General features: G+C 45.1%; 1 protein-coding gene and 1 pseudogene across 1 annotated transcript; both read right to left on the bottom strand.

Moving 5' to 3' along the window:
- Window positions 1-1,453: 1,453 nt before the first annotated feature.
- Window positions 1,454-21,782, bottom strand: PIGZ (phosphatidylinositol glycan anchor biosynthesis class Z (Gwada blood group)). The gene is given in 5 exon segments (XM_078350583.1): window positions 1,454-3,743; window positions 7,218-7,345; window positions 7,347-7,417; window positions 20,242-20,289; window positions 20,448-21,782. Coding segments are annotated over 3 exon segments (1,728 nt in total). The 5' UTR covers window positions 20,242-20,289; window positions 20,448-21,782; the 3' UTR covers window positions 1,454-2,214.
- On the bottom strand, window positions 13,908-14,814 carry LOC100392252 (eukaryotic translation initiation factor 3 subunit J pseudogene; annotated as a pseudogene).
- Window positions 21,783-21,964: the final 182 nt, after the last annotated feature.

Here is a 21,964-nt window from a genome sequence, read left to right as displayed (position 1 = left end):
CTGCGACTTGCTAATAGCATTCTGTGTGTGTGTTTTTGTGTCATCTCCTTAAAACCACATTCACATGAGGAAGCAGAGATGGGGTAGTCTCATTGTGTTGCCTCGGCTGGTCTCAAACTCGAGCCCAACTGATCCTCCTGCCTCAGCCTCCCAAAGTGCTGGGATTACAAACAAGAGCCACTGAAACAGAAACAGAGGCTGCTGCTTAAGTTGCCCAAAGCCTTGCAGAGTAGGATGTGGGCAGAGGCATTTGACTGCTGGGCTTAAGTCCTTAACACAGCTCTGCAGCATTTATCCTGACGTTGGATGCCTTCCTTCTCCAACCCCCCACCATCAGGCATTAAGACTACTGCCTAGGAGCAGGGTGTGGTGGCAGTTGCGTCTGATCCCAGCCACTCCAGAGGCAGGAGGATCGCATGAGCCAAAGAGATGAGCCTGGACAACATAGCGAGAACCTGTCTCAAAAATAAAAAAAACTACTGCCTGCCATGGAACGAGGTACCTGGACTCCTATCCCTCATTTTAGAGGGTCTGGGATACAAACTAAGACTATGATCCAGCTAGTTAGTGGACCCATGATTAGAAAATCCATTGTATATAGAAATGTCCTGTCATTTGAAGCTCCTAGCTAAATTTCTGATTTTTTTTTTTAAGACAGGGCCTAACTCTGTTGCCCAGGCTGGAGTGCAGTAGCACAATCGTAGCTGTCACTGTGACCTCGACCTGTGGGCCAAGCAGTCTTCCTCCCTGGTCCTCCAAGGTAGCTGGGATTACAGGCCCATGACACCATGTCCAGCTAATTAAAAACATTGTTGTTGAAATGGCATTGCAGTTTGTTGCCCAGGCTGGTCTTAAACTCCTGGCCTCAAGCAGTCCTCCCACTTCAGCCTGTCAAAGTGCTGGGATTACTGGTGTGAGCCACCACACCCGACTCTGATTATTTCTAATTAGGCAACACAATCATGTAATCATGCAATCTAGAAAACTTGAAGCCATAGGAAAAATATTAGCTGGTAACCAGATGCTGGCTGAGCATTGTATGTTCTCTGCTTTCTAGGAGAATGATTCCGCGCCCCCACCGCAATGGAGTCTTGCTCTGTCACCCAGGCTGGAGTGCAGTGGCACGATCTTGACTCACTGCAACCTCTGCCTCCCGAGTTCAAGCAGTTCTATCTCAGCCTTTCAAGCAGCTGGGATTAAAGGTGCCTGCCACCACACTCAACTAATTGTTGTATTTTTAGTAGAGATGGGGTTTCACCATGTTGGCCAGGCTAGTCTCAAACTCCTGACCTCATGATCTGGCCACCTCAGCCTCCCAAACTGCTGGGATTACGGGTGTGAGTCACTGCGCCCGGCCAAGAGAATGACTCTTAAGGGCAAGGTGCAGAAATGACTGGAGAGTTTCCCACCACCTCTCAGGAACAGGAGTAGAAGAAAGCAGGGAGAAAATCTCTAGGTGCTATTATATATTTCAAACATCACTTGCTTGCATAATAACCAAACACTGAGACAGCAGGCATCCGGGTGCCATGAAGTACAACACAGCCCCACTTCCGTGCTTAAAGAGCTTTGTGAAAGATGTGCCTGTGGTCTCCAGGAATGACACAATGTTAGCTGGCAAAGATCCTCTGATGTGGATCAACATATTTGGAAGTGGGGCAGGTGAGTGGAAGTAGCTTTCTCTTCCACTCACAGTGAGTAACAGATCAAGGGACTAGCGCTTGGGTCCCCTGGAACTGGTCCATCCGTTCTCTATACTTCATCACACTGACTTCCACGTATTTGGATAACCAGATCAGTCTTAGGAAGCCAGAGGGTTGTTATGACAGCAAGAGGTAAGGCATCATGGAAAGTTTGGGAGCGGTAATTCAGGAAGGTCACTAGCAGTTCATTGTTTTTTTACAACCAGGTGCTATTATATATTTTGGACATCACAGTGGCTGGAAGCAATAGGGCAGAAACAGGTGCCATCGCTTACACCAGGTTCTTTGGGGACCTTGACATCAAGACTGACAGATCTTTGGTCTCAGGCAGAAGAGTGCCAGCTCACCCAGAAGGCAGAACAGCCAAGGGCCGTGTTCAGGAAAGGCAGCAGTGGGAGTTGTGAAGGAGAACCAGGGTTCTGTCCCAGCGTCCCAGCCCAGCTACCCAAGTAGAAGGTGGAGCGGCATCTTCTACAGCTGGACCTTGGGCAGCGGTTGCTCTGCCATGTTGTCAGGTTTCTTCCCCCAGCTCCATGATGTGAAGACTGAGCTGGTCCCTCCAAGACCCACTCAGCAAGGAGGACAGGGCTGGTGGATCCTCCAGGGTCAGATGGGGAAATAAAAGAGTCTCATTCTTGAGAAGAAAGCTGCACTTCTCCACGGCATGCCTGGTGGTGCCAGGGGTCACCACAAAGAGGCGGCAGAACCACGGCCCGCCGGCCACTTGGCAGGCTGGTTGTCTGGTAAAGCTTTTCAGGGCTTGGCACAGGACACGGTCCTCAGTCCCACCCATGTCCACCACCTCCACTGGTGCACCCAGGCCTGGGAGGTGTAGGAGGTGCCGTGGAGGCATGTAAGTGTGGGTGAAGAGGAGTGTGTAGTGGGTAGGCACGCTTGGGAGCACAGGGGCGTGGACCACCTGCTCCAGGTACTCCAGGCCGGGCACCAGGCCCCCCTGATGTAGGCAGCCAAAGAAGAAGGCACCGAGGGCATTGAAGAGGACCATGGTACCCTTCCAAGGCACAGGTTGGGTCTGTGGACTACAAAGCAGGACTAGGGGGACCAGGAGGGGAATCAGGAACCGAGCCTCCTGGTGGTTAAAGGCAGACAGCAGGGCCAGGGGTGTGAAGTAGAGGAAAAGGAGATACGACCTGGCGCTGGACAGCAGACTCCGGGCACGCTGCGCCCTCAGAAGGCTCCTTTGTGCACAGGTCTGAAGGCAGACTTGCAGCTGCTGCCACGCAGCTTGCAGGGCATGGGCATGCAACATCCCAAAGAGCAGGAAGCCGTTGACTGCCAGGTGAGTGAGCCGCACATGTGTGCCATGCCTTGCCAGGTTTTGGGGATTCAGGTTGTAGTGTAAGAAGTTGACGGGTGTAAGGACAAGGGTACTGGATGTAGTGGGGCTGGAGAAATACCAGCTGTCCATAGCCACGAACACCGCTGCTGTGAGGACCGCCCCTGGCAGCAGCAGCAGAGCCTCTCGGGTCAGGGACTTCAAGCCAGGGTTTGTGGCTCCACGAGTGCCCCAGAGGTAGAGTGGGACCACAGCAAAGGCCAGAAAGGTGGGCCGGTTGAAGAAGCCAGCAGCCATGATGGCTCCAAGAAGCCAGCTGTGCCACCATGAATCCGGCGCAGGCTCCTTGGGTGTGGGGCCCCACATAACATGGGAGGATACCAGCACCAGCAGCCACGCCAAGAGCAGTCCCTCGATGGTGTTGGAGAAGGTCCTTGTGTAGAATACCAGGGTGACGTAGGAACCAGACAGCAGGACCAGGGCGTTCCAGCGATCTGCCCCCCACAGCGGGGCCAGGTGGTATACCGCCCCATCCAGGGCAAAGGAGAGGGCAGTGAGGAGGAGTCGGGGCCCCACTAGCAGCACATAGCCACTCACCAGGCCAGGCCACAGGCCTAGCTCTTCCCAGAGCCTGAGCAGCCAGAAGGTAGAGCCAGAGATCAGTAGGGGGAAGACCACTGTGCGGCAGGAGCTGCTGGGGTAAAACTCCCAGGGCCGGGTGGCCTGAATGCCTAGGATGTCCTCTGCAGAGAGAGAGAGAGAGGCAGAGGTGAGCCAGTACCAAGCTCAGGATGTAGTGGGCAAAATTCGAGGATGGCACCCAACATTTTCCACCTTTTGGTGTGCCTGCCCAGCCTAAACCCTGGGACTGTGCACAGAATGAATCCCTCCCTCCCTCCCTTCCCCACTTCCTGATAGGCTGTCTGTCACCCAGGCTGGAGTACAGTGGTAAGATCATAGATCTTGCTATGTTACTCAGGCTGATCTCAGACTCCTGGCTTCAAGCCATTCTCCCTCCTCAGCCTCCTAGCGTGCTGGGATTACAGGTTTGAGCCACTGCACCTGGCCCACAGGACGGACTGTACTCCTGTGATTAGGTTATGTTATACAGGGGCACTGAGTGTAAAATAGGGAGACTATGGGGTGGGCCAGACCTAATCACACCAGTTCTTTAATAACAGACTTTTTACCATCTGGATGCAGAAGGGGCAGTCAGATTCAAAGCATGAGAAGGATTTGACATGCCACTGCTGGCTTAAAGATGGAAGGGGCCATTGGCTAGGAATGTGAGTGGCCTCTGAAAGTTAAGAGCAAGGAAACCACACCGGAGTTCCACAGCTGAAATCAATTAGATTCTGCTGGCATTAGAGAGCTTCCAGACAAGAACTCAGCCCAAACCATACGCTGATGTCCACCTTGTGAGCAGAGAGCCCATGCTGCCCTTCTGATTAACAGAACTGTGAACTCACAAATAGGTGCAGAACTTACAAATGGGTGCAGTTTTAAGCTGCTAGGTTTTTGATGATTCATCACGCAGCAGCAGAAACAAGTGCAGGGGAGCTTAGAGTGCAGAGGGCAGGAGAAACTTTCCTGGGAGAAGGAGCAGTGTGTCCTGGGAAGAGTGTGTGGGAAGTGTACAGGTAGGGGGAGGCTTAACCAACCTCTTCTCGGGGTTCCAAGATCTCAAAGGTCAGACTCAAAACCCCATCTCTGATAATGATTGTTATCAGGAGATGGGGGAGAAAATAGGGGTGGGATGAGCCCTCAGGGTTGTGTCAAAGGTGATTTATGTTTAGTTTTGTTATGATACTTAAATTTTTTTTTTGAGATGGAGTCGTGCTCTGTCGCCAGGCTGGAGTGCAGTGGTGTGATCTCAGCTCACTGCAAACTCTGCCTCTGACTTCAAGCAGTTCTTCTGCTTCAGCCTCCCAAGTAGCTGGGACTACAGGCACATGCCACCACTCCTAGCTAATTTTTGTATTTTCAGTAGAGAAGGGGTTTCACCATATTGACCAGGCTAGTCTTGAACTTCTGACCTTGTGATCCACCCACCTCGGCCTCCCAAAATGCTGGGATTACAGGTGTGAGCCACCGTGCTTGGCCCAAAATTTTTTTCTTTTTTTTTTTAAACGGAGTCTCTCTCTGTCACCCAGGCTGGAGTACAGGGGCGAGATCTCTGCTCACTGCAACCTCCACCTCGAAGTTCTCCTGCCTCAGCCTCCAGAGTAGCTGGGACTACAGGCACCCGCCACCTCACCCCACCAATTTTTTTGTACTTTTAGTAGAGACAGAGTTTCACCATGTTGGCCAAACTGGTCTCAAACTCCTGACCTCAGGCAATCTGCCCGCCTTAGCTTCCCAAAGTGCTAGGATTACAGGCGTGAGCCACCACGCCCAGCCTTTTTTATTTTTGAGACGGAGTCTCACCCTGTCTGTTCTGGCTGGAGTGCAGTATCGCAGTCTTGGCTCACTGCAACCTCCACCTCCCAGGTTCAAGCGATTCTCCTGCCTCAGCCTCTCAAGTAGCTGAGACTACAGGCACGTGGTACCATGCCCAGCTAATTTTTTGTATTTTTAGTAGAGAAAGGTTTCACTGTGTTAGCTAGGATGGTCTCGATCTCCTGACCTCAGGATCTGCCCACCTCGGCCTCCTAAGTGCTGGGATTACAGGCGTGAGCCACCACACCCAGCCTAATTTTTTTAATAAGAAGAATATATCCAAGTAGTACTTATATAATTTAAGAAATACTTGCTTCCTGGTCTGTAACCCTGTGCCCAGTGTTCCAGAGCTCTGACGGGTGGGTGTGAGGGAGCAGCTTCTCTCCAAGCTTCATCGCTCACAGCCTCTCTCGCTTGATCACCTGCTGGTTGTCTAGAGCTGACTAGACAGCCTGGGGATCATTTGGGCTCTTTGATTCTGCTACTTATTTCTCCAGCCTTTCGGCTGTTTTATCTCTCTACATTAGACAGTGAACGGAAAGCAAGATCCAGGATCAAATCAATCTGGCTGCTTTTCTGGTTTAAAAAAAAATGTGTGGGAAAGAAGATGAACCTTTTAACTTAAAAAACAAATTCACCTGTTGAGCCCTATGGCAAAGAAAGCTGGTGCTTCCCCAATATCTATAACTATTCCCTCCTCCTTCCTTAGACTTTTTTTTTTTTTTGAGACGGAGTCTCACTCTGTTGCTCAGGCTGGAGTGCAGTGGCACCATCTCGGCTCATTGCAACCTCTGCCTCCAGGGTTTAAGCGATTCTCCTGCCTCAGCCTCCCAAGCAGCTGGGATTACAGCTGCCTGCCGCCATGCCCAGGTACTTTTTTGTATTTTTAGTAAATATGGGGTTTCATCCTGCCGGCCAAGCTGGTCTCAAACTCCTGACCTCAGGTGATCCACCCACCTTGGCCTCCCAAAATGCTGGGATTACAGGTGTGAGCCACCGCACCTGGCTCCTTAGACTCTTTAGCTGGGCACTTGGTCAGATATAAAGACTATATTTTTTAGCTTCCTTTGCAGCTAAGTGTGGTCTCATGATACATTATGTTCAGTGTGATGGAAATGGGTGAAAAGCATGCAACCTTCAAAATATGACCTTAAAGAGAGAAGAAATGCCTTTCTCCTTTGTCGGCTGGAAAGACTGGTTGAAAACTTACTTGATGGCTGGAGCTCAAGCAGCCATCTCGAGCCATGAGGATGAAGCCACATGTTCATAACATCTGAGAGGCCTCAAGGCCTTTGGGCAGGATGGCATGGGCAAGGCAAATATCCTCATGATGTGTCCTATACCACCTAACAGATAAGTGAGTGTCCCAGGTCTGGGTTCGCTTACCCCTCACTTGAATCTGCAGGAGAGAGGTTTCATTATCTCAGATCACAGCCTGTGTAAGCTCGTGCCAAACACTGGGGAAGTCCAACTCTAAAAGTGTTCCACTGGGAAGTTCAACACAGCTTTCATTCTGAATGATCTGTAGTGTTGGTCCAAGCAGGGATACATCCAAGAGACTGGTGGTTTATTAGCATTACCCAGAAGGTCAGTGTCACCATTCAGGAAGGAGACATGAAGTCCCCACTTCCAAGTTCTTACCCCAGAGAGGCTGCTTCTCTTGTGGATTTGCTACTCATCTGCACGGACATGCCACTCCCTCCCCACAAAATCTCCCATCAGCTTCTCAACCAGACTCTGCTGCAACTTGTCTCAGCCACACATGCGGAGAATTTTACCTGCCATGACCTCAGGTGACTGGAAGAACTCATCTGGGTGCACATAGCCCGTCTGCGGAAGGAGACACCACAGCACTCGGAGCAGGCTGAGGCCACCCCAAAGCACCCTGACTGCCATCTTCAGATCCGATTACCGCACCCAAAACCTGGAATAATGTCCCAGCTGCTACAGATGCTACGTTGGATCCACAGATCTGCATCTGTTGAGGATAGCACTTGTTGGTTATCATGATATAAATTATAATACGTTCAACTGTCTGAACAAACTCCAAATGGATCTGCATTTAATAAAAATGACAATAATAATAATAGCGACTTTACACTGAATGCCCACTAACTGCCAGGCACCTGACATGCGCATTTCATTTAATCCTTTCCACAGTCTGGAGCAGTGGGTCTTAGTATCCCGATTTTACAGATGTTGGGAAACGGAGGCCTCTGTGGAGTAACTTGGTTACTTGCTGCTCATATTTGCTAAGGAGTCTGGTGGTTAATTTTTTGTGTCAACTTGACTGGGCTAAGGGATACCCAGATAGCTGGTGAAACATTATTTCTAGCCGTGTCTATAAGGACATTTCAGGAAGAGATTAATCTTTGAATTGATAGACTAAGATCATCATCTGCACCAATGCAGGTGGGCATGATCAATCCTTGGAGGGTCTGAATAAAACAAAGAAGTGGAGGAAGGTTGAATTTGCACCCTCTTCAGCTGGGACAGCCATCTTCTCCTGCCCTCAGACATTAGTGCTCCTGGTTTGGGGACTTTCAGACTCCAGATCTCACACCAGTGACCCCCAACTCACCTCCCTGAATCAGGTTCTCCATCCTTAAATAGAACTGGGAGTTACACTGTAGACTCCTCTGTTTCTAAGACTTCTGACTCAGACAGAATCAAACCACAAGCTTTCCTGATTCTCCAGCTTGCAGGTGTCAGATTGCAGGACTTCACCAGCCCCATGATTGCATGAACCAGTTTTCATAGTAAATGAGAAAGCCAATTCCTGATTGTTTCTGTGTCTCTGGAAAGCCCTGGCTTGTACAGGGTCTAAATATGACATTTGCTCAATGTGACATTTGCAAGTAGGATTAGGGTACCCAGCAAATCTGGGTCTTGCAGCCCCATCCTGATCACCAGCTCCTATCCACAGGCCAGCATGGCAGGCTCTTTCTTGCATTTCTGAAAACTTGGGAAACTCAATGGATTCCACCCGTTTCCCTGCAAAAATTACACTCAACCCCATTGTTTCCAGTTACTCCCTCCAACTTTCACACACCCTGGAACCTGCCTTTTGGAAGGTGACGGGAACATTTGTAACTCCATTTGACGAGAATTCTAACTCCCTCACCTCAAATATAGTATTAACTGAATCCCACAAGTTTTGCTATGTAACTCAAAGAGCAGTGACAATCTGAGCCCATTGCATGCTGGATCTGTAAGTCAGGAGCATCGCTGCTGAACAGGAAAGCAAGTTTGACAACCTGCTTGTCACTTCTCCAGAAATAGTGATGTTCCCTGACTTCTTGATATTTTAAACTCTGATCTTAAATAGTTCTTTCTCTCAGGTTTACATCTGAGAGTTCACACTGTCAGGTGGCTCACACCTGTAATCCCAGAACTTTGGGAGGCTGAGGTTAAAGGATTACTTGAAATCAAGAATTCGGACCAGCCTGGGCAGCAAAGTGAGACCCCATTTCTACAAAAAAAAAATAGTTGGACACAGTGGTGTGCACTGGTAGTCCCAGCTAATCAGGAGGCTGAGACAAGAAGATCACTTGAACCCAGGAATTCGAGGCTGTGGTGGGCTATGATCACTTTACTGCACTTCAGCCTGAGTGACAGAGCAAGACCCTGTCAAAAAGAAAAGAAAAAAAAAAAAAAAAGCCAGGTGCGGTGGCTCACACCTGGAATCTCAGCACTTTGGGAGGCCAAGGCAGGCAGATTGCCTGCGGTCAGGAGTTTGAGACCAGCCTGGCCAACATGGCAAAAACCCGTCTCTACCAAAAAAATACAAAAATTAGCCAGGTGTGATGGTGGACACCTGTAATCCCAGCTACTCGGGTGGCTGAGACATGAGAGTCGCTTGAACCCAGGAGGTGGAGGTTGCACTGAGCTGAGATCACACCACTGAACTCCAGCCTGGGGGACAGAACAAGATTCTGTCTCAATCAATCAATATTTTAAAAAATTGTTAACTGTAGTTACCCTACTCTGCCATCAAACATTAGAACTTTAATCTTCTAACTGCATGTTTATACTGGAGCTTATATTCTTGATTCATGTTTATTCCTAATATTGGTTACTTGTACATTCTCTTTTTTTTCTTTACAATCCTCACCAGAATTTTGTTGATTTTGCGAATCTTTTCAAAACATCAACTTTTGGCTGTTTTTAATTTCTTTGCTCATCTTTATTTTTTTTTCCTTTTACTCTTTTTGGGGATTATTTTATTGTTTTATTTAAAATCTTTTGATATGAACACAGCTCATTAATTTTGAACCTTATTTTCTATGAGAAGTATTCAAGGCTACACATTTTTCTCCAAATACAGTATTAACTGCATGCCACAAGTGTTGCGATGTAATAATTTCATCAACTTTTGGTTTTAAATATTTCTGATTGCCATTGTAATTTCTTCTTCCACCAATCACCAATGTCTTATGGTTGAAGGATTTAATTTTTTTTTTTTTTTTGAGATGGAGTCTTGCTCTGTTGCTGGCTGGAGTGCAGTGGCACAATCTCAGCTCACTGCAATCTCTGCCTCCCAGGTTCAACCAATTCTCCTTCATCAGCCTCCCGAGCAGCTGGGACTACAGGTGTGCACCACCACACCCAGCTACTTTTTTGTATTTTTAGTAGAAATGGGGTTTCACCATGTTGGCAGGATGGTCTCGATCTCCTGACCTCGTGATTCACCCACCTTGGCCTCCCAAAGTGCTGGGATTACAGGCGTGAGCCACCGCACCCAGCTGAAGGATTTAATTTTTTTTTTTTTTTTTGAGACGGAGTCTAGCTCTGTAGCCCGGGCTAGAGGGTGTGCAGTGGCACGACCTCGGCTCACTGCAACCTCAGCCTCCTGGGTCCTGGTTCAAGTAATTCTCCTGCCTCAGCCTCCTGAGTAGCTGGGATTACAGGCACGTGCCACTATGCCCAGCTAATTTTTGTATTTTTAACAGAGATGGGGTTTCACCATGTTGGCCAGGCTGTTCTTGAACTCCTGACCTCGTGATCCACCTGCCTCGGCCTCTCAAAGTGTTGGGATTAAAGGCATGAGCCACCATGCCCAGCCAGGATTTAATATTTAATGGTCTTTTTTTATTTTATTTTATTTTGAGACAGAGTTTCGCTCTTGTTACCCAGGCTGGAGGGCAATGGTGCAATCTCGGCTCACCACAACCTCTGCCTCCTGGGTTCAGGCAATTCTTCTGCCTCACCCTCCTGAGTAGCTGGAATTACAGGCTCACACCACCATGCTCAGCTAATTTTTTGTATTTTTAGTAGAGCCGGGGTTTCACCATGTTGCCCAGGATGGTCTCGATCTCTTGACCTCGTGATCCACCCGCCTCGGCCTCCCAAAGTGCTGGAATTACAGGCTTGAGCCACTGCACCCTGCCTTTAATGGTCATTTTTGTAGATATTCCGTGGATGCTTGAAAACACTATATATTCTGTACTTACTAAATGAGGAGTTCCATATATTGTCATTAGATCAAGCCTATTAGTTGTGTTGTTGAAATTTTTTTTTTTGAGACAGGGTCTCACTGTGTTGTCTACACTGGAGTGCAGTGGCATGATCGTGGCTCACTGCAGCCTCGACCCTGGGCTCAAGCAATCCTCTGACCTCAGCCTCCTGAGTAGCTAGGAAGACAGGCATGCACCACCAAGCTTGGTTAATTTTAAAATTTTTTGTAGAGACAAGATCTTGCTATGTTGCCCAGGCTGGTCTTGACCTCCTGGGTTAGCAGTTCTCCCACCTTGGCCTCCCAAAGTGCTGAAATTACAAGCATGAACCACCATGCCTCGCCCAAATCTTTTATATTCTTAATTTATTGATTTTTTTACTGCTTATTTTATCAATCACAGAAATGTGTTGAACTAGCTCATGAAATAGTTGACTTGCCTAATTTTCCTTATGATTCTGTCAATTTTAGTTTATTTTTGAAGCTATATTATTATAGTTGTAGAAGTTTATAACTGTTATACCTTATTGGAAAATTGAATATCTTATCATTATATAGTTACCTTTTAATCTCTAGTACTATTTTGTCTTAAAATATATTTTGTCTGATATTAATGTAGGTATACACACTTTTCAGAAATTTAGTATTTACCTGGTACACTTTTCAGAAATTTAGTATTTACCTGTTACATACTTTTCCCCCCTTTTCTTTTTTTCTTTTTGAGATAGAGTCTCACTGTCTTGCCCAGGCTGGAGTGCAGTGGCGTGATCTCAGCTCACTGCAACCTCTGCGTCCTAGGTTCAAGCAATTCTCCTGCCTCAGCCTCCCAAGTAGTTTGGACTATAGGTGCAAACCACCATGACTGGCTAATTCTGATATTTTTTGTAGAAATTAGGTTTTGCCATGTTAGCCATGCTGGTCTTGAACTCCTGACCTCAGGTGATGTGCCCATCTCAGCCTCTCAAAATGTTGGGATTACAGGTATGAGCCACTGTGCCCAGACAATTTACTGTTATTAGTGATATATTTATTTCTACCATCCTATTTTGTTTTCTTTTCTTGTTTTTTCAATAATTTTTTTGTCCTTTCTTGCCTTCTTTTGGATTGATATTTATTCTCTTTTCTCTCTATCAGTTTGGAAGAGATACTGTTTCCAATATGCTACAACATACCATATATTATTTAATATTTTAATATTTAGTATACTATATTATGTGTCTTCATTATTAAATTCTGAGTGCACATTTTTTTTTTACTTATTATAGTTGAACATTTTTTGGCTTCTTGAACCTGTGGATTAGGACTCTTTGTCATTTATAGAAAGTAATCCTCCATTAGACTGTATGCTGCTGATAAAGACATACCCAAGACTGGATAATTTATAAAGGAAAAGAGGTTTAATGGACTCACAGTTCCATGTGGCTGGGGAGGCATCACAATCATGGTGGAAGGCAAAGGCACATCTTACATGGCAGCGGGCAAAAAGCGAATGAGAACGAAGCAAAAGGGGTTTCCCCTTATAAAACCATCAGATCTCGTGAGACTTACTACCACAAGAACAGTATGGGGGAACCACCCCCATGACTCAATTATCTCCCATGAGGTCCCTCGCACAACATGTGGGAATTATGGGAGCTACAGTTCAAGATGAGATTTGAGTGAAGACACAGCCAGAATATATCATAGACCTCAGTCTGTCTTCCATGTCTCTTTAAGTTCTATTTCATATTTTCCATATCTTTATCTCTCTTGGCTGTATGTCAGATAAGTTCTGTTCTGTCTTTCATGTCTCTAGTCATCCTTTCAGCTGTATCTAGATATTAAACCTGTGTATTGAGGTTTAAATTTCAGTTGTTATACTTTTCATTTCTATAAATTGATTTTTTTATATCTGCTTGATCTTTTTTCCCTCACAATAGTGATTTTATTAAATTAATTGCTTTATAAAACATTGCAGATGTCATAATTGTTAACAATTTACCAAACTGTAGTTAACTGGTGCAGTTTGCTGAGCATGTTTTATAAAGGAAAGGAAATACCAAAACCCTGGTAAAGTTGTTCCATTGCAGCCTAAGAGAACGAAGATTGTTTCTCAGACATTTAAATCAGGCAAATAAAAACAGGTAAAGAGTTTCCCTCTCCCATCTGAAGCACTTCATCAGTAGAAATAGCCTGATAAATACCTAGATGTCTTTGCACTCAAGAGATTCCACAACATGTAATGCAATTATGGAGAGGTTTACCTTCTTTAGCTTCAAAGTTGGAGGGTTTTGGTCATTTAAATTTTATATCAAACTAGTGCTTTTCAGCCGCAGTATCTTCACTCTGAGATAAGCAGTCTTCTTCACAATGTGTTTTTAATATCCTCATCCTCAATTTTAAGACAAAGCATTTTTAATACTAGGTGCACACCACATGCCCTTGCTGCAAACTGCCTTTCTTGGCAAGTTATGAAGTAGTTTAAGGAAGTATGGTTAAGGCTGTATTACCGAATGGTGCTGGTAAATACTACACAATTTTTTTTGTCATGTTGCAACCTTTTTCCAATTTAGTGACTGCTGCTATGAAATCAGATAGCAACAATGACAACATTATTAGGTTTGTTTTGAACTGTGATTTAGTAGCAACTGAAGTTCCCAATTTTAACCCCTTGGCAGCAAAATCCAAGTTCCCTTATTTGCACATTAGCACCTAAGTGTCAAGGGGTTAAATAATCAGCACAAAAGGTACTGCACTTCTCCTTGTAGCATTTGGCAGAACTGAAAGGAAAGGAAGTTGTGCTACATGTTCAAGGGACTGTGGGCAACATAAAGATGACACCAGGAGAAGATAAAAATGTCACATGAGGGCCGGGCGCGGTGGCTCAAGCCTGTAATCCCAGCACTTTGGGAGGCCGAGGCGGGTGGATCACGTCAACGGATCGAGACCATCCTGGTCAACATGGTGAAACCCCGTCTCTACTAATAAAAAAAATTAGCCGGGCATGGTGGCGTGCGCCTGTAATCCCAGCTACTCAGGAGGCTGAGGCAGGAGAATTGCCTGAACCCAGGAGGCGGAGGTTGCGGTGAGCCGAGATGCCGAGATTGCGCCATTGCACTCCAGCCTGGGTAACAAGAGGGAAACTCCGTCTCAAAAAAAAAAAAAAGTTACATGAAGTCTTCATAGTCTTGTAGTACATATCCTCCATAGTAACCACCATAATCTGCCAGATCGTCTTTCATGGTGGCTTTTAATCCCCCTCCAGAAACCACGCCTTTCTTCTTATTGGCTTTGCTTTGCTTTTCTTGCTTCTGTTTTTCACTGCAAAGCAGTCAGTGAATTGATAATCTTTTTCAAATCATCAGTTTCCAATGAAATACACACATCTCAAACTAAGACTTCCAAAAAACTGGCATAATACAGTGACTTTTCATATTGTGTAATTTTATCTCTTAGTAACTTTCCAAACTCTGTAAAGCCATCTCTTGAAGATGGGTTCATAGCATCTATTCCATAAACTGTATTATTAACACCAAAAGTTTCCTTTGCTAATTCGAGGTCGGACTCTTCCTGTAATTTCTTTAGCGGCAGTTTATCTGCTAATTGTTCTTCTGGTGTTAGCACTTCAGGTTCTTCAGCTAACTTCTTTTTAATTTCTTCTTGCCTTTTCTTCTGTTGCTGTTCTTTCTCTTTTATCTTTTCTGCTATTTTTTTCTTTTCTGAAATTTTTACCTCTGGTTTTACTTCTCCTTCCTCCTTTTTTTTTTTTTTTTTTTTAAATCATCATCGTCATCCCAGTTATCTTTGACGTTCTCATCCTCGTCCTCGCCTTCCCAGTGGTCCCCACCGGCAGTACCGCCGCCCCCAACCTTCCGCACCGGGTCTTCCATGGAGAACGCATTCTCGACCCAGGAGTCGGAGTCCCAGCCGCCGCCGACACCTCAAGCCCGATGTGAACGTGTGTCACGGGGAGAGCTAGCAAGTCATTATCTGCTTGCTCTTTTGTGATATTTTCAAGACTCTTTTATTAAATGATATCAAATATACTTATTGGGTTTGATAACTCCGGCATCCAAAATCTGGGTCTGAATCTGCTGTCTTGTTTCTGCTGGAACTCACTCGTAGTGCCCTGTTTATGTGTGTATCTATATACATATATTCACTTTTTTTGCTCCAGGTATGTGTGTGTGTGTGTGTGTGTGTGTTTTATCTTTTAGGAAGGGGGATAGTTCCTGGTCAGGTAAATTCGTGAGGGCGGGCTCGGTTACAAATTCTGAAGGGAGGTACCTCACCCCCAGCTCAATCCGATAAGCATCAAGATCCAACAAGGGCAGTTTTCCTTTCAGTCCTGTAAGGATGGAAGAATTTATTTCTTAGGCCACCTTTATACTGGAACGTGGCCCTCTAGCGTCACAGTTTTGGGGGAGTCCCCTGTTAGACTTCTCTCTTGGTGGGCAGTAGGCTTTATCTTCTGTCCTGCTAGTCCTGAGAAGCTACCAAGTCCTGAAACCCTAATTTGCATAAACCAACTTTGAGGATATCTACAAAAAAAGCTTTTTGTTTCCCAGCCTTTACAGTACAGTAAGACACCCTAGAAGGAGACAGAAATAGTGAAAGGGGTCCCTGCTGTTAAATGGCATGCAATGGAGGGACCTGACGTGGCCAGTGGTTTGGATAATGAGGAAGCCAAGGAGGCTCTCAAATTCACAGTTTTCTAGGTGTCAAGTCCAAATCTGGCTCTGGTGCCTTGCGTGCCTCTCTAAGTCTCTGTCTTCATGCCTAAGTATGACTTATGTTTTATTCAGCTTAAATACTATTTTATTCAGCATTTTAGTTATTTTCAGCACTTTAGTCCTATTATAATTCAAGGACAACTTTCCACTTGCGTCCTGTTTAACAACCTTTATTATTATTATTTTTGCTTTTCATAAACATAATACAAGATTGTTGTAGAAAGAGTAAAAAGTGCAATAAGTCAAAAGGGGAAATGGAAATTACATGCAGTTCCTGACACGCAAAAAACACCGTTAACATTTTGATATATGATTTTACTTGGAAAATATAGGATTATAGTTCTGCTTATTCATACATATCTACAGTTTGGCATAATGTTGGCATAAGAAATAGTCATGTTGAAAGAGAAGACAGGAATTGAGAACAGCTAAGTTAGTTTAAGCTGTGTCAAGTTATTTTCAAGGAAGTCATATATTTAAGGGACAGCCTTAGTCAGCAGATCCTTCTGGTCATGATTTAAGGGAAGAGGGCAGGAAACATGAGGGGACTGTGTTGCAATCACATCAGTGATTTTTAAGGATGTGTCTCAAGACTACTATGGGGGAACTTTATGTCTCCACAACTGTTGAAGGCATCTGTTGAGGGTGAGTGGGGATAGAGGTCTCTATGCTGAGGTCTCTGAGCTGAGCTCCAAAAGAACTGATGACAGCCTGTTCCTCAGTGTATGGGAGGGTGGGAAAGTTGGCATCATGACTTCAGCTATGGAGCAAGCCAGTCTCATGGGCATGTGGCCTTCAATAGTATGGGTCTGCTGGCCAAGTGTGGTGGCTCACAGCACTTTGGGAAGCCAAGGTGGGTGGATCACGAGGTCATGAGTTCAAGACCAGCCTGGCCAAGATGGTGAAACCCGTCTCTACTAAAAATACAAAAAAATTAGACGGATGTGGTGGCACATGCCTGTAGTCCCAGCTACTTGGGAGGCTGAGGCAGAGAATCGCTTGAACCTGGGAGGAGGAGGTTGCAGTGAGCTGAGATCTCACCACTACACTCCAGCCTGGGCGACAGAGCAAGACTCCGTCTCAAAACAAAATAATAATAATATTTAAATTATGAGTCTGTTGTTTGTATCTCACCCTCTCCCACTCTTATCCTGCTCTACACACCCTGCCCACGCCTGTGCCACTCTTATCCAGTTACTACACACCCTGCCCACGCCTGTGCCATTGGCTGGGGCTGCTCCATCTCAATAGTGTAGCTTTGCAATATTAAAATTGAGTTTTGTCTCTGTAAGGGATGTCTGACAATTCCGTGAGTATTTTCAATGTATCTATTATGTATTTGTAAATGGAAGGGGATCATACAATGCTTGCTTTAAAATATGCTTATATCACTTAGCAAAATATGACCATCTTTCTTATACCATGAACACCCCCTTCCACCATCTGCAAGTTCTCCTTTCATCAAGCATCTACCCTCTCCCTCTGTTCTCTTTGATTGACACCTTCCCTTCTGCAGATAAACACATTTGATTCTCCACCATTCTTAGAAAAACAATCAACTAAAATTATCTTGAAACTGTATGTCCCCTCTTTCTGCTACTACTTCTCTCTCCTCCTTCCTTCACAGGAATCCTCAAATCTTCTGCACTCCTCCCTTTTTAATTTCAATATTTTTAGAGAGGGGGATCCTGCCTCCTCAGCTTCCCCACTGTCAAAACCGTTGGCCACTTCAGGCCCCTACATTGCATGCCATTGGACAGGAGGGATCCTTTCTACTCTTCCTGTCTCCTTCTAGGGTGTGAAGGGTAGGAAACAAAAAGTTACATTTTATAGATAGTCTTGAAGCTGGGTTACACGAACTAGGCTTTCAGAATTTAGAAAGCAGATGTGAGACAGGCCAAATTTTTTGCAGTTTTCTTTGTTTTCTCCTGGAAAACAAGATTGTTGAAAACACGGAGTTTTCCTGCATCAGCTCTCCACTATCCAGTCCCGTTTTGTGGGAATGGAGGACACAACTGCAGTTATGGTGCCACAGTGCTGTGTTACAAAACCCAGCTAAGTTCTATGGGTGGCTTTACACTAGCCTGACTGTCACAGAAGTGGTAGCTCCTCTGTGGAGTTACTTCTGGTGTTCAGATAGTCTTTCCCGGAGGTCCAAACAGAGATCATTTTTCAGTGTACGGAATGATTTTTACTACCTATTTCCCTGTATCAAATTCCTTTTCTGCTGGCTTCTATTTCTTGTACTGAACCTTCACCATTTAGTATCAGAAGTGCCTGCAGCCAATAGATCCCTAAGGATGACAATATTCATTTGCTAAGATAAAATAACTACCTGTCTATCCTTTATGTCCAGAAAGAAAATAATCTTTCAAGAATAAGGGCAAAACAAAGATATTTTTAAGCAAACCAAAACTGAAAAGTCTTCACAAGCAGATGTTCAGAAAATTATAAAGAATACATATCAGGCAGAAGGCAAAATGCTTCCAGATAGAAGATCTGAGACAGAAGTAGGACTCAAGAACAAAGAAGTTGATCATTAAGTGAGAGACATCTGGAAGGTAGAAGTCAAATAAATATAATCTTCCTGCTGCTTTGACTGTTTCCTTCTAGCAAATAAGGTCTAGGAGATGGATACAGTTTCTGAAGTAGTACTCCATCTTCATTCACCAGCTTCATTGGGTGTAGCTGATAGGCAGCTTGTGGTGGTTTGGCAATGGCTTTCTAACCTGGAGTCACAAATAAAGCGCTGTGTTCTTGAGTGTGACAGTAGTGGTCTCCTACGTCCCCACTTTCCTGATAGGGGACAGAAGTAGTAGCTTCATTGGTCAGTTTTGCAGTGTTCTAGCAATCATTCCTGGGGATTCAGCTTAGAGCTTGATCACCCAGCACTTCCAAAGGTTTTGTAAGCAGCTAACTCCCTATATTAAACTCCCTTTTACACAAAACATTTAGTTGTTTGCAAACAACATCAACAACAAAAACAATGCAAGCTGGCTTCAACAACTCATCATATTGCCAGGCCTGGTGGTGCACCCCTGTCGTCCCAGCTACTTGGGAGATGGAGGCAGAAAGACTGCTTGACCTCAGGAGTTCAAGGTCAGCCGGGCAACATAGCAAGACCCTCATCTCTTAAAAAAAAAAAAAAGCAGGAAACAATTCATCATGTCACATAAAAAAAAAAACCCTTGGTACTGCCAGGGTTCCGTGCCTCTTCTCAGGTCAGCCTTGATGCTGCCTTTCTCTTTGTGTGGACATAATCCTCAGTTCCAGCCATCCCAGCCAGACATGACAACACTGTATTTTTGAGGCTCTTTATAAAGCAGGTTTACTGAAATATAATTAATACGCCGTACAATTCATTTAAAGTGTACAATTCAATCGTTTTTGGTATATTCCTAGACAGGTGCAACCATCACCACAGTCAGTTTTAGAAATTTTCATCACTCATGAAGAACCCCATATCCTTTAGTTATCACCTCCCATCCTCCTCTACCACCCCAGACTCTGGAAACCACGAATCTATTTTTTTTGTCTCTATAGATTTCCCTATTCTGGGCTTCCATATGAATAAAATGTCTGTGGGCTTTTGTGGCTGGCTTCTTTCACTCAAGAATGGTTTCATGGTTCATCTGTGCTGTAGCAGGTATCAGTACCTTCTTACTTTTTATGGTCAAATGATATCCCATTGTATGGATGTGCCACATTTTGTGTGCCCATTCATCTGCTGATGAACCTCTGAGTTGTTTCCATGTTTTGGCCATTGTAAACAGTGCTACTATAAACTTTTGTGTGCAAGTTTATGCGTGGACATATGTCTTCATTTCTCTTGGCATACACCTAAGAGTGGAGTCCTTGCATCCTATGGTAACTCTATGTTTAGTCATGTGAGGAAACTTCCAGGTTGTTTTTCCAAAGTGGCTGTATCATTTTACATTCCCACCAGAAATGTATGATGGTTCTGACCAACACTTGTTGTTATCTGACTTTTGGATTCCAGGCATCTCAGTGGGTGTAAAGTGGTATCTCATTGTAGTTTTGATTTGCACCTGTATCTCTTTCTTTTTCTTTCCTTTTCTTTTTTCTTTCCTCTCTCCTTTCTCTTTCTTTCTTTTTTCTTTCTTTCTTTCTTTCTTCTTTCTTCTCTTTCTTTCTTTCTTTTCTTTCTTTTTCTTTCTTTCTCTTTCTCTTTTTTTTTTTTGAGATGGAGTCTTGCTCTGTCACCCAGGCTGGAGTACAGTCTCACGATCTCTGCTCACTGCAGCCTCTGCATCCCAGGTTCCAGTGGTTTTCCTACCTCAGCCCCCTGGGTAGCTGGGATTGCAGGCACACGTCACCATGCCCGGCTAATTTTTGTATTTTTAGTAGAGATGGGGTTTCACCATGCTGGCCAGGCTGGTCTCGAACTTCTGACCTCAGGCGATCTGTCCACCTCAGCTTACCAAAGTGCTGGGATTACAGGTGTGAGCCACCGTGCCTGACCTGCACCTGCATTTCTTTTTAAGATCAAGGAAATCTTTTCCAGAAGTTCCCCCAGAAGACTTTCTATCAAGGGTTGTTGAACAGAACTGCATCAAATACACCTTCCCAAACCAGTCATTGGCAAGGGAAATGAGATTACCAATGAAGACTCACCTCTGGGGTTGGAGCTGGGACTGTGGGTGCTTACCCTAACAACAGGTTCTGTTAGGAAGGAGAAAGGAGGCAGAGGATCAGCTGTGTGGCTGCTGCATGTGACTTCCACAGGTTCTCATCCCCTGGCCATTTGTTCTTAGGCCCCTCTTCCTCCCTCCACCCCTTAAATGTCAATACTCGTGGTCTTCAATATCCTCCATACACACCCTTTCTGGATCATCTCATTTATTCTTATGGTTTCAGTTTCTACTTTATGACTTCTGAAACTGCGTCTTTTCTGAGCTTCAGATTTACTGATAATAATAAGAAATAATATAATAATCATAATAGTACTGACATTTATTAGATACATATTACCTTCCAGGCTCTGTACCTTATCTTATTTAATTATCACAACAACTCTATAACTATATCCCCCCACCGCTTGCTTTTTTTTAAGACAGTGTCTCACTCTGTCACTCAGGCTGGAGTGCAGTAGTGTGATCTCAGCTCACTGCAACCTCTGCCTCCCAGGCTTTAGCAATCCTCCCACCTCAGGCTCTGCAAACCTATTCTTATTCCTGTCTTACAGACACATAAACAGGTTTTTTGCCTAAGGTAGCAGAACTGATAAGTTGGTGAAACTAGAAGCTGGACCGAGTCTGTCTGACTCCTGTGCTCCGCTCCACTGCCTGTTAGGCTTCTGAACCTACTTCAGACACAGGGCAGCCAAACAGAACTCATCATCCTCCCTGGAAGCAGCCCTGTCTCCATGCTTCCTGCAGCAATGAGGGAACTACCATGTATTAGTGTCCCAAACTTCTGGTACCAATTTACTGTATTAATTCATTCTCACACTGCTATAAAGAATTACCCAAGACTGGGTAATTGCTAAATAAAAAAGGTTTAATTGACTCACAGTTCTACATTGCTGTGGAGGATTCAGGAAACTTATAGTTATAGCAGAAGGAGAAGCAGGCACCTTCTTCACAAGGTGGCAGGAGAGAGTGTGGGTGGAGGAAAAGACGGATGCTTATGAAACCATCAGATCTCATGAGAACTCCCTCACTATCAGGATAACAGCTTGGGGTAAACTGCCCTATGATCTGACCGCCTCCCACCAGGTGTCTACTCAACACCTGGGGATTACAATTCAAGATGAGATTTCGGCAGGGACACAAAGCAAAACTGTATCATATCATTTACCCAATTTAGTCCAGAATCCCCTGGTGAAATGCAGGTGTATCTCCCTTTTCCTTTGTCCCTTCACTATGTAATGCCAAGTTTGCTTGCTAATTATTCCTGAACCCAGCTCTTGTTCATTCTCCACTATCATTATCTGAGTCCAGGTATGCTGTGACTGGTGTGTATGTGCCTGGGATTTATCAGCCTCAGGGCTGGCTGTGTAGAATCTTCGGATGGCCGGAGCCCCTGGGTTGATTGTTTCCATCTGCAAACAGCCCCCCTCCTTTGTCAACCAGTGTGTCATACAACAGGAATCTTTTTCTGTGTATACATAATGAGAAACATGTTAAGAAGCATGACCTGGAGTAGACTGCACCCCCCACTCACCTCTCCACTTTCCCTCTCTCACTGTATCCTTCCTCCTAACTGTGGCAGAGAGAGGTTAAATCGCTCCCTTGTGATAAACCTCTGGATGGGGGGCCAGCCCCTCACCACCCTCAGGACTAGATCCACATTACTTATTGTGGCTTATTGCTGGCAACAGGCCCTAAGCCTGTCA

Source organism: Callithrix jacchus, chromosome 15, assembly GCF_049354715.1.
Source record: "Callithrix jacchus isolate 240 chromosome 15, calJac240_pri, whole genome shotgun sequence".
NCBI classification, from domain to species: Eukaryota; Metazoa; Chordata; class Mammalia; order Primates; family Cebidae; genus Callithrix; species Callithrix jacchus.
Note: the sequence above shows the minus strand (reverse complement) of the source record. Positions and strands in the feature narration are given on the sequence as shown.